Source organism: Hipposideros armiger, unplaced genomic scaffold, assembly GCF_001890085.2.
Source record: "Hipposideros armiger isolate ML-2016 unplaced genomic scaffold, ASM189008v1 scaffold_195, whole genome shotgun sequence".
Lineage (NCBI taxonomy): Eukaryota > Metazoa > Chordata > Mammalia > Chiroptera > Hipposideridae > Hipposideros > Hipposideros armiger.
Window position 1 is genome coordinate 1,782,126 of NW_017731545.1, and position 18,212 is coordinate 1,800,337.

Here is an 18,212-nt window from a genome sequence, read left to right on the forward strand (position 1 = left end):
AAAAAAAAGAATGTCTTCTTAAGACGAGGCCTGGTTCAAGACGATTTGTTTCAGGTGAGACAGTTACATGTGTCCTAGGAACGTAGGGATGATGTAACCACTAACCCATCAAATTGCAGAAAATAAATAGCATTCCCATTTGGTTCCTCCTCTTTCCTGGCTCTAGGACTTAGAAAATCTATGTCAAGTGTCCACTGAGGATGATAGAAATCACTGTGTCAGTACTGTGAGCTCAGCATCCATTTCACTGCCTGAGGAGATCAAGAACTTCCGTCCCATCTACATGGGCGCCTCCTCTGCTTTTTGTATCCAGCTGTTTTGTATTGATGAGAAACACGAAGTAAGGCAAGTACTGATCCCCAGGTTGTCTGTATGGTAAGACTCTTGTGGCGTTGGTGGCCCAACATTTTAATCTTGCAGAGCCAGTGGTTTCCAAACCTGGCTGGACATCCTAATTTCCCGGGAAGCTCTTTGAAAAGCACAGATTCTTGAGCCCCATTCCCAGAGATTCCAGTCCATAAAATATGGGTAAGGCCCACAGAACTGGGTTGCCCAGGGTCTGGCTCACCTACATAACAGTTGGGGATCTGGAAAATCATCACTATGTAGCCATGTGCTGCTACCCCTTCTCTAAAGGTTTTATTTTGGGAGAACTTTGGATTTAGGTTGCTAATTTTCTGGAGTTTTTTGGATGCAAGAAACAGAAAATCCAATTCAAACTGGCTTTGAAAAAAATGGAATAATTGCCTCACAATAACAATGGATAAGTCCAGCGGCAGGACTGCTTTTCAGTATGGCTTGATCCAGGACTTAGATAACCCAGTCAAGGACCAAGTTTCTCTCTCTACCTCCCAAACTCTGGTTCCCTGCTGCTGGCTACAATCTCACAGCAGTGTGCCCACCTGGGGCCCAAAGAGTGGACAGTGGGTTCAGGCTCTGCACCAAAAGCTAGTGAGGAGGACAGTCTGGTTTGGGCCTAGCTTTCCAGCCAAAGTCCCATTGGGCCTGATCGGGCTACGTGCTCATTCCTGAGCTGATGGCTGGGGCCAGATTGGGCCATGATGATGGCTTAGTCCCTTGCCTCATGCTCCCCACTGAATCTGGGGCTCACCCAAAGGTAATCTGAGAGGGGGGTTAGTGGGACACCAAACAGTAATCTAAGGCAGCTGCTGGAAAGAAGGGGTATGGTGCTGGGCAGAAGACCCCACTTCCTGTCCCTCCAGGAAACCCACATGTTCGGTGCTTGCTGCCCTTCTCTTCTGGATGTGGACCCTGCTCTCGATGCTTAGATTCCACACTCCCTTTAGGATGCCCACCTACCCCACCACTTGGCCCACAGAACAATCTTAAAGAGGAAAACATTGGCTCATTTTGATAGACTGGAAGGTTCTGAAGTATTTTGAGCTAACCAACAGCACTGCTGGACATTTCCTTTGTAGAGGATTTATTTAAACATATTCCCATTCTCTCAGCCTCACTTAGAACCCATGTTTTACTTATATATTTTTCCTCTAAGTTTTCAATTTCTTTGGACATCAGGGAGGTTGAAAAGGGAAATTCTTTTATATTAATTATATTGTAGACATCTAAAAAGTATATAAACCCTCCTAGATTTGTTGTGTATATTCATTTTCCCCTATGCATTCAGATATGATTGTACTTGGAATGTGATTTTTGAATTTTCAAACAGAAATTTGATGACCCATTAGGGTTTGCCTGTGAATATACATCTGCAGCTGGTCAGAAATCTTTTGCATATAAAAGAGAAAAAGATCAGAGTAGCTTATAATATGCCTACATCTCCCCCCAGCTCTTCCAAAAAGGAAGGGAGGGATCATGTCCACAGAATGACTATCTTGCTTTTTGAATGTGCAGAGATCATTAATTGCTATAATAATACCTTCAGTTCTAGAAAAATACTGATGTATGAAGCTATGAAGCTTATGACTTCTGGAACTGATTAATATTCACATTAATAATAGACACAAATTTTGACTAGTGGTTAGCTAATCACTGCCTGAGGGGAAGAGCTGTAAATCTCTTTAAATATACACCATGCTACATTTGCTTGCAGGCCAGTAACATTGCTTACTGTTTTGTTTACAGGTCACTGGACTTTATGAATTTTGTTTTCAGTCTCTTTCCAGTAAGTACATACTGAATTTTGAGTAACATAATTGGTTTTGTAAGCTAGAAAAGTAAAATGCCATATTCATTGTCCAAACATTTAAAAATGCTATAAATGTTGAGGTTTGAACTACTTCTGTGTTCTGAAAATAAGGTTGAATGTCATGTCATGAACTCTTAAAAATAGAAAATATTGTCATTTTCAATAATTTTGCAGACATGCTGTTTTAACAGTTTTCTTTCAATGTATAGTTTCTTTTAGAGATAACATTACTTTATTAGAATTAGAATTAGAGTGCTTTATTAGAATCAAATCATTAATAGGATGCTGGTAGGACATGAAAATGTCAGAAATTACACTGAAGTGAATTAGACTATTGTATTACTTTATAGCTTATAGTAGCTTAAAGAATTCTGAAACTGTTATATTGCTTTTCTGAGGGAAGGAAAGTGGGAACTTGTGGTTGAGTTTTTGCTTGGCTCTGCCTGACTTGTAGGAGGGGCTCCCCCCTGGCAAACAACCAAGTGCAAAGAAGATACACCATTTCAGGGTATCCTCGCCTCTTCCTCCATTTTTGTTTCATTGTTGTCAAGGGATGGAGATTCTATCCAACCTTTTATCACTTTATTGGATGGAAGAGAGTAGGGAAGGAAGATAACGGAGGAACCAAGTGGATTTTTATAAAGACTTTTTCCATGCTGGCCTATCAGTTAAGTAGAGTTAACAACTGTACTTCTTCAGTTGGCTAATTATAAGCAAAATATATATTTTCCTTTCCTATTCTTCATATTGAGGCAAAAAATAAATATGGTTTAATGTTTAACCATATAATGAAAGCTATATGATCATAGATTGTATTTCCTCATTTCATTAATATAATGAAGTCTTGCAATAATGTTCTCCATCGTATTTTTTTGAATTAATGTTAAGGCATTTCAAAATTCATAAAGCAATGTAGATTACCTGAAGTAGGATTTACAAGTCAATCTCCCTCAGGGACGCCCCAAAGCAGCTTCACTAAGTTTAATTCATTCCTATTTTGAAGCCCATGTAAAGGCAGATCTTCAGCATTACAAAAGCAATGCTGGCTTTAAAAAGGTAAAAGATGTTTACTTTTTAATTCTATTTTATTTCAGGATATGGGGAGACAGGAACAAAATACCTTCATTACTTCATCCTTAATCCTTCAGATCCAAGTCAAAGCAACTCATTATAGTCTTTTCCTCCCAGAGGAAGCCTGCAGAGACTTGTCACCCAATCCTTATTTTCAGTTTGAGTATTCGACAGCTTGACTGTAAAGTATCCAAAGGGAGCTGTGTTATTTTGCTAGAAAGAAGGAAGATACAGTCAAACAATGATTCACTCCTTTGGGTTGCACAAATGTCCCCAGGGTTTTAGATTAGCAGAAGTAATACCTTCACAGGGTTCGGGAGGAGGAGAGATCCCAAAGGGACAAATGAGCTCTGGGAAGAGCAGGCTGCTTCTGCAGGCACCTGGCAGAGGGTCATGTGGGACGTGTGGCGCACAGACGGTCTGTCCAGAACACAGGCGGTCTGTCCTACAGACAGCAAATTTGAGCCATATAAGTAGTAATTTTAAATGTTCCAGCAGCCACATTAAAAAAAAGTAAAAAGACATAGGTGATATCAATTTTAATAATATATATTATTTAAATTTATATGTCCAAAATTTAATCATTTCAGCCTGTAATCAATATGAAAAATTATTAGTGAGGCATTTTACATTCTTTTTCTCAGTTTTTGAAATCTAATGTATATTTTATACTTACAGCCTATCTTAATACAAGCAATAAATTTTCATCAGAAATAACTTGATCTGCATTTAGAATTTATAAAATTTACAGTTGAATAAGTAGATTTATATTCCCAAGTTGTTCAAAACATACATAAAACTTTTCCAATAACTGAATTCAGTATCAGTTTTTTAAATTTAACTTTAATTAAGATTAAATAAAATTAAAACATCAATTCCCTAGTCACACTAGCTACATTCCAAATGCTCAGTGGCCAGATGTGTCCACTGGCCACCATATTGGACAGTTCAGATCGAGAAGGTAAGTGGCAGCCATCGGGACATACAGATCCTGCTGTGTCTGCTAACTAAACCCACTGCTCAGGTTCAACAAGTCCTTAGATCTGTTCACCCAAATGGGATCATGTCATGATAAAATATCCAGACATCTGTTTATGTATAATCACAGGGTTTTAGAACAGAAAAGCCCTGGAGTACCACCCTCTCCTCTCACAGAGGAGGGGACCACAGCTGGTACAATATAGCTTAGTAAGCCTGCAGCCTTTGCTGGGACACCACCCTGCCTCATTTACCCCGATTGCAAATGAATTTGCAAGTGCAAATGTCCTTAGTTTAAAAATCTACTTCTGGGCCGGCCAAGTGGCTCAGTTGGTTAAGAGCTTGCTCAAGAGTTTGAGCTCTGAGCAACAGCGGTTCGATGCCCTGCCTGAGCTGAGCTGCCGCTGAGCTACCAACAGGTGGCAGGATGGCTCAGCTAAAACAAAAGAAAAAAATCTACTTCTACTATATATATATTAAGTTATAGTTGACATTCATTATTATTCAGCTTCAGGTGTATAGTGCATTGGTCAGGCATCTACACCGTCCATGCAGTGGTCTCCCTCATAAGACAAGTGTCCATCGGATACCCTACAAAATCTTTACAACATTATTGTACACCTGAGCTAATGATAATTAAAAAAGAAATTTTAAAAAAATTACAAAGTATACAAATACTAAAATACTTAGGTATTTTAAGTATTCATAAGTACAAAAAAATCTACTTCTGCAAAAGAGCTATGCAGAATGGGTTCCATTGTTCACAATATTCATTTATTCAGGTTTCAGTCAGCCTCTCTCTATATTATTGCAGTTGCTTGTCCCCTTGAGTTTTATATGATTACTTTGTAAATTCTGGGAAACTTTAACTTGAATACCCTCTCCTTTACACATTTTACCCGTATTTTCTTTAGTGTATTACAGCAGGAATTCGTTTAGTGATAAATGATTTCTAATTATCTTTCCTTGTGTCCTGCTCCAATCATGTTAGGACAAGAACTTCTGCCTCATTTCTCTGCCACATCTCACCCCTGAGTTTGTCCTTATCCAGAACTTCGTGAAGATAGTCCCTTTCAATAACTGCACCCTGGAGCAGGATCTCTATGTCTTCCATCGGGCAGGATTGCTCAAGTAAGTGGACACATGTTTGGCCAAAAGACAATCCATGAGGACAAAAAAAGATCTATTTTAAGAATTGTCTTATTGGTGGAGGGCTTTATCAAGTGATTTTAATCAATGCATTTAGAGTCAGAGTCATATCGAGAAGTTACTTGACCACTCAGATATTAAAACATAATATAACTCCACAATAATCAAAACAATGCCACCTTGACAGACTCTATGGGTAGAACAATGTAACACAAGAAAGAGTCCCACCACAAGCCCTAATATGTTGGGTCTTCGGAAAAGTCATGATGTATTTTGTCTATCTTTTTCAAAGGTCATTTATTTATATAAAAAACAGAGATCAATCAATCATATATTGCCCTTTTTTTTGATAACCTTTTGTCATCATCTTCATAATTCCTCGTTCATAGAAGGATCTGTCTTTATTTGTGAAAAACTAAAACAAGGTGCTGATTTACAGCCTCATCTGAATTAAACGTTATACCATGCAAGGAGTTTTGAAGAGAGCAAACAAGTGGAAGTCTGATGGTGCAAGGTCAGGCGAGTATGGTGGGTGTGGCAACACATCCCATCCAAGCTCCAATAATTTTTGGCGGGTGATCAAACGTGTGTGGTCTTGCGTTGTCGTGATGGAACACAACTCCTTTACAATTAACAAGCTCTGGACGTTTCTGGATGATGGATTCATTCAAACTGTCCAATTGCCGACAGTACACATTTGAAATGATTGTTTGGTTCCTTGGTAGGAGCTCGAAAAACACGGCACATTTAAAATCCCACCACACTGAGAGCATAACCTTCCTCTGATGAATGTCTGCTTTAGATGTCGTTTGAGGCAAATCATCACATTGGGACCAAGAACGTTTGTGCACCACATTGTTGTAAACAATCCACTTCTCATCACCAATTATCAGTTGCTTCAAAAAAGGATCGTTTTCCTCACGTTTAATGAGCATATTGCAGATGTTTATACGCGTCATCAAATGAACTTCTTTGAGTTCATGCGGATCCCAAATATCGAGTTTGCTTATGTATCCCACCTTCTTCAGGTGGTCGTGAACACTTGAATGATGAATGTTCAACGTTTCTGCAATCTCTCGTGTCATGTAATGTGCGTTTGACTTGATCAATGCCTTTCTTTTGTCCTCATCAACCTCGGTGGGCCTCCCTGACCAAGGAGCGTCGTTGAGATCAAAATCACCAGCACGGAATTTCGTGAACCATCGTTGGCACTGACGTTCTTGTAGAGGATTGTCACCGTAAACTTTATGCAACTTTTCACAAGCTTGATGGATGTTCTTCCCTTTATGGAAGGAAAACAGTAAAATATGGCAAAAATGCACAGTTTGGTCTTCCATCTTTAACTTGTTGTAAAATCTCCAAAACTCAACCAAATCACTCAGTTTTTTTTTTAGAATGAAGCTAGAACTGTCAGCTATCAAATGGCATAAGAATAACATAGATGTGAATGATTGTAGTACTTCCAAAAGTGAACTAGTGCCATCTGTTGCAAACATGCATCATAACTTTTCCGAAGACCCAATAGTAAGAATTTGCGTGTATGTGTGTGTGTGTGTGTGTGTGTGTGTGTGTGTGTGTGTGTGTAAAGGTATGTATAGACATATATATATGACCAAATTTGTCACAACAGTGGGAAAAGGAAGAACTATTCTGTAAATGGTGGGACAAAATAAAGATAGAAATGTTCTTAAAATTCTACAGAAAAATAGATTCCTAGGTGACTGAAGAGTCAAATATGAATATTTAAAACATAAGAAATTAGGTAATAGGGCCGGCCGAGTGGCGCGATGGTTAAGAACTCGCTTGGGATGCCAGAGGGCCCCGGTTCGGATCCCACATATGAGGGCCAGTGACACTGCCCTCTACAGCTAAGATGCTGAACAACAGCTCAACCTGGAGCTGGGCTGCCATGAGTCGCCGGCGACGGCGTGGGCTGCAGTCCCTGTGGCAGTGGATTGCCATGGGCTACCATGTGTGGCCAGCAGCCAGCGTGAGCGGCCAGCAGCCGCAGTGAGCGGCCGTCCAGAAGCCGGCGACTGATCTGCCTCGCCAGAGAAGAGCGCAATGATGGTGCCAACTTGGGCCAGTGAAGCAACATCCTCCACAACTAGATTGAAGAACAAAACGACAGCAACTTGTCTGTTCCCCTTTCCCCAATTCCCCAGCACTGTTCCCATCCCTCCAATTCCCAATAAAAATCTTTAAAAAAAAAAAAATTAGGTAATAAATCTACAGTGCTAAATTCTGTGCCAGATTCTGATAATACAACAGTGAACAACATACAGATATATTTCCTGTCATTTCAAACCTTATAAATATTCACATAAATGTAAACCTACAGCTGTGATGTGTAATAAGTATGTGGTACTATGAATATATATCATGGGGAGATTTAGCCCAGTCAGAGGAAGCTTTACTGAGGAAGTACACTGAGTGCTAGACAAAGAGTATAAGTGAAGATTGACCTTTATCATGTTTCAAGATGGGGAAGGTCTTTTCAGAACATGGAAAAAATATAAGAGTTTTTATTTTTTACTATATAATGTTTTTGAACCACCTTAATTTAATTAAAATGCAACTGACCAATGGAATCATATTTTTAACAAATATGGCAGATGTAGTATTGATATATTTAATATATAAAGAGCTTTAATAAATCAATAAGAAAACAATTAGAAAACTAAGCCAAACAGAAAAACTAACAACAAAAAAGGCCAGACTGTTTGAATATGAAGAAAAACAGAAAAATCAATGGATATTTTAAAATCTTCAAACTTATCTCTAATCAAGGAAAAGAAACCAAAGCAAAAATGAGATATCATTTTTGGTCAGTTGGCAAGAATTAAAATATAGAAACATTCAGTTCTTAATGAGACAAATGTAGCACCAGTCAGAATGTAAATTAACATGAAATTTCAAAGGGCAATTTGGCTAGAACACTAAATTAGTTCATATCCTTTACCACTTTAATTCCACTCCTAAAAATATTTCCTAAAAAACTTGTTGCAGACATGCTAACAAAAATTTATGTATGAGGATTAAAGAATATTTGAAATACTGTAAATGTTCAATAGTAAGAGAATGTTTAAATACTTTTGTAGTACCTATGTGAAGGAATGTAAAACTATGTTTATGATTCATTTAAAGAATATTTAATGACGAAAAGGTTCAGAATGTAATGTTAGCCTAAAAAACATACCAATATATTAAACAGCAGTTAAATATGATCTAAATTTGTGAAGAAAGACAAAATGTGTGAATAAAATAGACTAAAAGGTGATGTGCAGATGTAGTGAATACTGTGGTATGCCACCCAGACCCATCTCGTTCAGGACTGAAGAATTCATTTCCCAACTTCAGGATGTGTGAGCGCAAACAGTGTGCAGCTGGGTACCCCACAGAAGAGATCGTCCTGGACAGAAGAGAATGCCATTCCCAAGGGCAGCCTGCATCCAATGATTAGTCTGTGTGTGAAGAGGGGGAGGAGAAGCAGTGTAAAGGGCCATCAGCTCCCTGTCTCAGGGAGGGGCAACTCTGATGGGTCTTCCCAGGGCCAGAACTTTCCTTGGGATCAGCTGGGCGTTTGTTGTGACCCCACTGATTGTAGTTGAACTTCTCCCAGTGCCCCCTCCTGCTTCTGTCACTCCCCACAGGCTTGGAGGCCCCCAAGAGCTCACCCTAATGAACCCCCAGCATGCAGATCTCTGTGTGAAGCTGCTGCCCAGGGAACCTGGCCTGTAACATTAGAAATGGTCAATGGTTGCTTCCGGGTGCTAGTATGAGCGTCATGCATGATATTTAATTTACTTCCTTACATTGCCTAAACTTTGGAATTTTTCTACTCCAAGCTTGAATATTGGCTAGGATTCTTTTGCTGACAAGTGGTAGAAACCCATCAAACTGGCTTAAATAACTGAAGAATTTATTGGTGCACAGTGAAGTAAGAATCCAAGCGCAGTACTGGTCTCATACTTGGGTTAATCAGAAAGCAAGCCTATTAGATTTGTCTCTTCTGTGTTGACCCCTTCTCAGACTGGTGCTTGCTTGGTGGTTGCAGGATTAATGAGGTAGCTTTAGACCTTTTTTACTCCAAGTCCAACAGGAAAAGAGTGGTGGGTATGCCTCTTTTCAGAAGCCCCAACACAGAAGTCTGTTTGCATGTCGTTGGCTCAGATTGGGTCCTGTACTGACCTTGAACCCATCACTGGACCAGAGGCTGCTGTTTGGCATCGCCTAGGTCTGTTCCTAGAGTTAAGGGGCTAGGTGGGGAAGGGGAGCACTGCTAGACACAAATCTGGGGGCATTGTTGGAGAAAGGGGCAGTTGGGCTCCCCACAGTTCTGTTTTAGGACAGGACCATCTCAATCAATAGAAAGTGATCAGTATATCTCTTATAGGAATACTATCAATACCTTGTATTTTCTATAATTTAAGTTTTTTATGCTGTCTTACACATGTCATATCCTTAAAAAATATTATGGAGCTCATCAAAATGTGCATTTAAAATGGGTGCATTTTATTGTATGTAAATTAGACTTCAATAAAGTTGCTGCAAAATATTACAATGAAAGGATTAGTGGAGTAGATTCAGGGAGCTTTCTCTATAATTGATATATTAGCCTTTTAAGTGAAACTTTGAGAAACATCCTAAATGATCACTTTTAAGTTGGGGACTAGTTAAATGACTTTTGGCATATTCATTCAGTTCATTACTGTGCAGATTTTGAAAAAATAAAAATAGCTTTATATATGCCATATGGAAAGATGTCTAGGATGGTGAGAAAGCAAGGAGTCAAACAATAATAGTAATAGTAATAATAGTAATGATAGCTTCCATTTATGGAAGGTTTATAAAGTGTTTCAAGAATGTTCTTAATCACTTTTCATGTAGCAGTAATCATAGTGACCTTATTAGGTAGGTTATTATTATTATTATTATTATTATTCCCATTTTAAAGGTAAGGAAACTGAGACCCAGAGAAGTTAAGTAACTAAAGTGCACACTCAGCAGAAAGCGGCAAGCTGGAATTGGAACTAAGGCAATTAGCTTCCAGAGCCAACCCATAACCATCTTACATACCTCTTCTCTAGACTCTATTTTCATTGTAAAGCTGTTATAACAGAAACCCTAAAGCACAATGGCTTGAGCCAGATAGAACTTATGCCTCTGTCACACAGCAGTCCAGAACAGGTGGTCTAAGGAGAGCAACAGCTTTTTCCGAATGAAGCCACCCACCGACCCAGGCTTCTTCTCCTATTGCTCCTCCATCTCATACAGCCAAGGGTATTTACCTAACATCTGCAGAGTTGAGGGGGGGAAGGTAGGGGGTTGTGAATTTGAATGGGAAGAAAAACTATATTTTTATTTTACTAATCTGTACTTGAAGTTTAATATGTCCTTCCATTGTGAATGGAAGCAACAAACTTCAGAAGTGTTAGAAAAACCATGACTTATAACTTCCTGAGCAGTAGAAATGCAGATATTTTCATATCACGGTACAGTTGTTGCAGATATCTCAAAATATGTATGCTCATCCTACTTTGGAATTTCAGTAAATATGTTCTCAACCTGAACTTGTTAGTCAATGCATTAATGAAGAGGCACAGATATAACTAAAACACACATTTTTAACATTTTGTTAACTATATTTCAATATAATTAGTTGTCTTTTATTTTACACATTTAAAAACACTAGTCTAAGAAGGGGTCCCTAGCATCACCAGGCTGTCAAAGGGGTTCATGGCACACAAAAGTTTTAGACCACTACCAGAGTGGGCTCTTTTCCTCCTCAAGCTGCAAACTGGCCCAGAGAACGCAGCCACATTTCAGCCCATGGGGAAGGGTGGAAAGAGAAGTGGGGGGAAGCACTTTCCTCTTATGGAACTTACATCACTCTGTTCATAGTCGTGATCAGGAAATTGGTTGCATGGTCCTACCTAGCTTCAAGGGAACCTGGGGGATAACAGGTCAGGCCTGTGCCCAGTGAAAACTCAGTTAATTCAGTTATTAAAAGGAAGAAGGGGGAAAAGGATACAGTGGGACCATTATACCTAGTTGTTTTGGGGTTTTTTTTACTTTTTTTGGGAAACAGTGTGTTTTTCCAGGACCCATGAGCTCCAAGTCAAGTAGTTGTTTCAATCTAGTTGTGGAGGGCGCATCTCAGTGGCCCATCTGGGGATCGAACCAGCAAACCTTGTTGTTATGAGCCTGCGCTCTGACCAACTGAGCTAACCAGCTGCCCCCCCCCATACCTAGTTTTTATCTTGCATATTTATAGAAGTTCTAAAAAAGTACATAGGACTTTATTAATCTTATGTGCCTCTAGGGAGCAGGACCAGGAGGTTGGGGTGTAGATGGCGATTTACTTTTTACTTTATCGGTTCTGTTTGATTTTTCTTTTCACTAGTAAACTTTATTCTTTAGAGTAGTTTTAGGTTCCCAGCAAAATTGACCAGAAAGTACAGAGGGTTGCTACATATCCCTTCCCCACCTTCACAAACACACCCTCCCACAGTTAACATCCCACGTCAGTTATACCATTTGTTACCGTAGATGCATCTATGTTGACAGGTCATTTTCAACCAAAGCCCATAGTTACATTAGGGCTCACTCTTTCTGTCCTGTAGTCTGTAGGCTTAGTTATAGTATCATACAGAGTAGTTTCTACAAGTCCTCTGCGCTCCACCTACTCATTGCTCTTCCCCCCCCAGTACCGCGCGCTGGCAGCCACTGCTCTTTTTACTGCCTCCATGATTTTGCCTTTTCCAGAATGTGATATAGTTGGAATCAGATTTGCCTCTTTCACTTAGTAATATATACATTTTAAAGTTTCTCTATGTCTTTTCATAGTTTGACAGCTCACTTCTTTTTAGCACTGAATAATATCCCATTGTCTGGATGTACCACAGTTTGTTTATCCATTCACCTACTGAAGGACTTCTTGGTTATGTCCATGTTTTGGCAATTATGAATAAGCTGCTATAAACATTAGTGTACAGGTTTTTGTGTGGATGTAAGTTTTCAACTCATTAGTGTAAAATACCAAAGAGCACTATTTTAGATATGATAATAGTGTGCAGTTTTGTAAGAAACTGCCAAACTGTCTTTCAAAGTGGCTGTACCATTTCACATTCCCACCAGTGACAAACGAGAGTTCCTGTTACTTCACATCCTCACCAGCATTTGGCATTGTCAGTGTTTTGAATTTTTGCCATCCTAATAGGTGTGTAGTGGTATCTTGTTGTTTTAATTTGCAATTCTACTATGACATATGGTATTGAGCATCTTTTCATATGCTATTTGCCATCTGTGTATCTATTTTGATGAGGTGTTTGTTGAAATCTTTTGCCCATTTTTAAATTGGGTTGTTCATTTCTGTTTGAATTTTTTTAAAAATCACGGGTATGCATTATTTCTGTAATAGAAAATATAGCTAACTTTGTGATTTTAAATTTTTTGAGATTTTAAATTTTATTATTACTCAAGTAGAACTTTTATTAAAATGTACTTTACATCCTCTGAATTCTTAAGTAGAGTATATTGGTAACATTTTCTTATGATTTAGAATTCTGTATGAATAAACACACACAGGAGATAGAGAGTAACCAGAGAACATGGGATCTGGGACAGTCACAGGTGTGGCTGTAGTAATGGCCTTGTTCTTAGTGGCTTATTTACATAATTAACATTCGTATTCTTTTCTCTCATACTCTCTCTTTTTACTATGAACATGTGTTGCTTTTATTAAAAATTAAACCTAATTTTTTAAAGTAATGAAACTTTTAGCACTAGTCTGGAAGTTAGTCCTGGTTGCAGCAGGGCCTCAGTTTTTCTTTGTAGTGTCAGCTTCATTTTTCTTTTATCACTTATATATAAAGTTGGAGCAAATCATGTACATCTGGGTGCTTTCCTGAGAAACTGAAGACTCACAAGCTGGAGTGCCTTTAGAAAATCATGATCTTTGTCACTGTCCCCATCTGAGCCCTATCAGGAAACTTCCTTTGTTCCTCTGTGAGTTTTGTTGCCAACCCACCCACCACTCCACACCCAGTTCTCAGCTTGTCTGCTCTTGTAGTCCGTTTGTGCCTTTACTCTTGTTCCCATACCTAAGAATCAGTGCCTGGTTGTGTAGGGGAAGACACCCCTCAAAACCCACACGTTTGTCACCATCATGGGATGTCCATTTCGTGGACACGACAGTAGGCCATTGTTTTCTACAGAAATATCTTTTCTTTAATTATTTTCTTTAAATTGTAAGCACAATATGCTTTTTTAGAGAAATCACACATTTATTGTTAGAAATGGAGGTTTTACCTGCCAGGATTGCTTTGCTCTAAAGGGAATATGATGGGCCAGCCGAGTGGCGCGTTGGTTAAGAGCTGGCTTGGGAGCGCGAGCTCTGAGCAGCAGGGCCGCAGGTTCAGATCTCACATGGGCCAGTGACGCTGTGCCCTTTACAGCTAAGATGGTGAACAGCAGCTCGACCTGGAGCTGGGCTGCTATGAGTTGCCGGCGACGGCATAGGCTGCAATGAGGCTGCAGTGGGTTGCCGTAAGCTACTGTGAGTGGCCGGCAGCCAGCGTGAGCTGCCCGCTGAGCCTCCATGAGCGGCCATCCAATGGCCAGTGACTGATCTGTCTCACCAGGGAAGAGCACAATGATAATACCAACATGGGCCAGTGAAGTGACATCCTCCACAACTAGACTGAAGAACAAAAGGACAGCAACTTGTCTGTTCCCCTTCCCCAATTCCCCAATGCTGTTCCCTCCCCCAATTCCCCAATAAAATCTTAAAAATAAATAAATAAATAAACAAACAAACAAATAAATAAATGGAATATGATGTCCGGAACTGCCTCCTTCCCTCTCCTCTTTTATTTTTTATTTTTTTAAAGATTTTTATTGGTGAATTGGGGGATGGGAATAGGGCTGGGGAATTGGGTGAAGGGGAACAGACAAGTTGCTGTCGTTTTGTTCTTCAGTCTAGTTGTGGAGGACGTTGCTTCACTGGCCCAGGTTGGTACCATCATTGCGCTCTTCCCGGGTGAGGCAGATCAGCTGCCAGCTTCTGGATGGCCGCTCACAGAGGCTTGAGGGCCGCTCCCGCTGGCTGCTGGCTGCACACGGTAGCCCATGGCAACCCACTGCAGCAGGGACTGCAGCGTAGCCGTTGCTGGCGACTCATGGCAGCCCAGCTCCAGGTTGAGCTGTTGTTCAGCATCTTAGCTGTAGAGGGCAGTGTCACTGGCCCTCATATGTGGGATCCGAACCAGGGCCCTCTGGCGTCCCAAACCAGCTCTTAACCCACTCGCCACTCGGCCGGCCCTTCCCTCTCCTCTTTTAAAGCCCAAACCCTACACTCTCTTCAGGCAGCTGAGTTGGCCAGATGAGAGGGAGGAGACCAGCTGACCTGAAGATATTCCTGCAAAAATGTGAAGGAAGGACAACCTGACACCCTGATGTCCATCCCAGAGATACTTGTATTTTTAAAAAAATAATTGGTGTTAAACAATGAATTCGGAGGAATTTCATATCTCGCAAATGAAGTTCGGAAATATGAGTGTGGGAGGGATATCAAAGAAGAGTAGCTGTCACCTTGAACTGGTCCCTGGCATCCGTTTTACCCGAGGTGGCATTGTCTTCACAGGGCCTTCCCTTTCTGCCCCCATTTCCCTACAGTATTCTCTAAAAGTTTCAAGATATTTTCATAGTAGCTCCCCCACCGACACTTGCATCTCAACCAGGGGTGCAGGAGGGGTCCAGGTACAATACTGGCATCCTTTGTAAGCAGGGTCCTGTGCAGTGAAGCTCTGTGACACACATACCTTGTCTGTGGGACTCCCACTCAGCTTTTAGTAAGTGAAGACTTACAAGCGTTTGTTCATCCCTGATGTCAAAGGAGACCATTTGGGGGTGCTGACAGCTTTACGAGGTCATCACAGACAGTGGCACCTTCTGCCTTCCACCCCATAGCTCGTGGCTGCCTTCTCAAGGTCACTTCATCTTTTTACTCAAGGAGAGTTTCAGACACTCTTGAGTTCTATTCAAAGTGCAGTCCAGGGATCAGCAGTATGAGCATCAGCAATCATGGAGGATTTGTTCAAATGCAGACTCTCAGGCCCTGCCCCAGGCCTTGAGAATGTGTTTTCCTGGGAATCTGTGTTAACAAGAGTTCCACTTGATTTTTATGCACATTAAAGCTTCATAAGTGCCAGAAGTGCTTCTGCTTTTTATGAATATATCCTTTGGTAGAAAAGAATTGTGATTCAATCTCTCCTCCAAATACAGATTTTCTATAACCCTGTAAGCCACACCTACTTTAAGTAATTTGTTATCTGGTAATTCTTGGCTCTGTTGAGGTATGAAGGCCCTTCTGTATTGCATAAATAGACCCTTGGGCTAGATTTTATAAGACTATGTGAACTGACAGTCTTCTAGGTTTTTACCTACTTATACCAAATAGTGCTGTGATTTCCCTTATCTCTTTCTAACTTTTGTCTTTTCATAACACCCTCCCTTTAATCTATGTTTCTCTAAAACCATCTTTTTAAATTTCAAAACTTAGATTATTAGTAGGCATGCTTTCAGTTGGAAATAAAAGAAAACCCAACTCCAGATGGCTCTAACCATGAGGGCATTTATTGGCCCACGTACGTGTGAGATCTGGAGATAGGTAGGGCTTTAGGGTTTGAATCTTCAGGGTCTCGGTTTCCTTCCTTTTTCCTCTCTGTTTTTCCCAGTGTCAGCTCCAGCCTGAAGTTGGCTTCCATCACATTGGCAAATGGCTGCTGCCTTCTGGGCTGCCATCCGTGCACCACTGCAGAGATGGGAGAGCTGGCTGAAGGCGCAAGCTTTCTTTCCCAGAGGCCCCTGGCACACACACTGCATTCATCCAATACATAATATTGACTGTTGGGTGTGTGCCAGCCCCACTCCAGGTGCTAGGGAAGCCGAAGTGACCCAAACAAACAAAAATCCTCACTCTCATTGGGCCTGCATTCTAGGTAGAGGAGAAAGACGTAAATAAAGAGAAGAAATAAAATACATAGTGTGTAAGTGATACAGGTGAATGTAAAGAGTAAAAAGCAGATGTGGGGAGGAGAAATACTGGGGTGCAGAGTTGCAAAGGCAAGGACTCTGGAAGAAGGAGGTGAGGGAGGGAGCCACATGGGCACAGCCAGGGCGCAGGACTTCAACACCTACTTTTTTTTTTTTTTTAAGATTTTTATTGGGGAATTGGGGGATGGGAACAGCGCTGGGGAATTGGGGGAAGGGGAACAGACAAGTTGCTGTCCCTTGGTTCCTCAGTCTAATTGTGGAGGACGTTGCTTCACTGGCCCAAGTTGGCACCATCATTGCACTCTTCCCGGGCGAGGCAGATCAGTCGCCGGCTTCTGAACGGCCGCTCACGGCGGCTGCTGGCCGCTCACGCTGGCTGCTGGCTACACACGGTAGCCCATGGCAACCCACTGCCACAGGGGCTGCAGCCTACGCCGTCGCTGGCGACTCACTGCAGCCCAGCTCCAGGTTGAGCTGTTGTTCAGCATCTTAGCTGTGGAGGGCAGTGTCACTGGCCCTCATATGTGGGATCCGAACCAGGGCCCTCTGGCATCCCAAGCCAGCTCTTAACCAATGCGCCACTCTGCCGGCCCAACACCTACTTTTTTTATATCACAGTTTTTAAATATCTTGTGTTCTGTTTTTTGCTTCACTTCTCTTGACATTTGGGATGGATTGTTCTTGCTCTCAAGTTTGGTTACTTTAAATTTCATGACCTCATGTTCTGGTCTCCTGCCCATTCTTGTTTTCCTTCCCTTGGGAAATTATATTTGTGTTTGTCACCTGCCTTCTGGCCATTCTGGTGAGTACTGGGACAAATCATTCATTCAGTTGTCAGTGATGTCTACCTCTTCTGTCAACATATGCCATGGGGAGGAGGCTCCCCCTCATTTCACTTATGGCTGCTGGTCTTTGGGGAGAGAACATTTCCTAATATTTATGTTAGCTTTCATTTTAAATGTGTATAAACTAAATGCTTTTAAACACTTTTTACTTCATATAGTGATCTCTAAGATGTTTCCAAACTTAATATGAGGTTGGAATGTGGTATAAATAATTTTTGTTTCCTTTTTCTCCTGCTCACCCATCTTAATCTTCACACGGGCTTTCCCTTCCTGTTTATTCATGAGTGGAGGGCACATTTGGATGAACTGGCCACTCAGTCCATCTTCCTGCCTTCCAAACCACGCTTTCCTGAAATCTGCCATTTTTAATTTGGGGGAATATGTTTTGAACCTTTTTATTGAAATAATATTTATTTGCTAAAAATTATATCTATGAATAAATATTTACTGCTAAGTTAAATCATACCATCAATTGTCATCTTTGATCAGTAAATAAAAATGCCCTTCAGTAGCTGGCTTTTAAATGATTCTTCCCCTCTGTGTTTTTTATTTTCTTTTCTGTGGTGACTCACTCATGCATGGTTGTCATTTTTCCTAGCATGCCACCATTATATCTGTTTCAGGCCCATGTCATCATTGAGAGTATTTTAGTGATATCCATCCTTCAGGTGCTTTTAATCAGCCTTCTTGACTAAAACCTGATAGAAGACTTTATTTTGTGGTTACTGTTTTGCTTTGTTTTCTGGTTTAAACTAAAATACCATGACTGTCGAATTGTTTTATGTTCTATTACATAGATCACTCCTTTGGAATTCAGAAAGACTCAAATTACTTTTTCTTCTTTTCATCGTGTTGTTCTAATTTACTGGCATCAAAAAATTGCCTTATATTCTGCAAGGTTGAGTGACCACACACACACACACACACACACACACACACAC

The 18,212-nt window shown here is 40.7% G+C and overlaps 1 protein-coding gene across 1 annotated transcript in view; it reads left to right on the forward strand.

Moving 5' to 3' along the window:
- CFAP61 (cilia and flagella associated protein 61) overlaps nucleotides 1-18,212 on the forward strand; it is a 323,912-nt gene that overhangs the window by 123,659 nt on the left and 182,041 nt on the right. Inside the window, exons 11-13 of the mRNA XM_019653120.1 lie at nucleotides 167-345; nucleotides 2,107-2,146; nucleotides 5,211-5,350. Coding sequence (XP_019508665.1) covers nucleotides 167-345; nucleotides 2,107-2,146; nucleotides 5,211-5,350 — 359 coding nt within the window. The remainder of the gene's footprint in view (nucleotides 1-166; nucleotides 346-2,106; nucleotides 2,147-5,210; nucleotides 5,351-18,212) is intronic.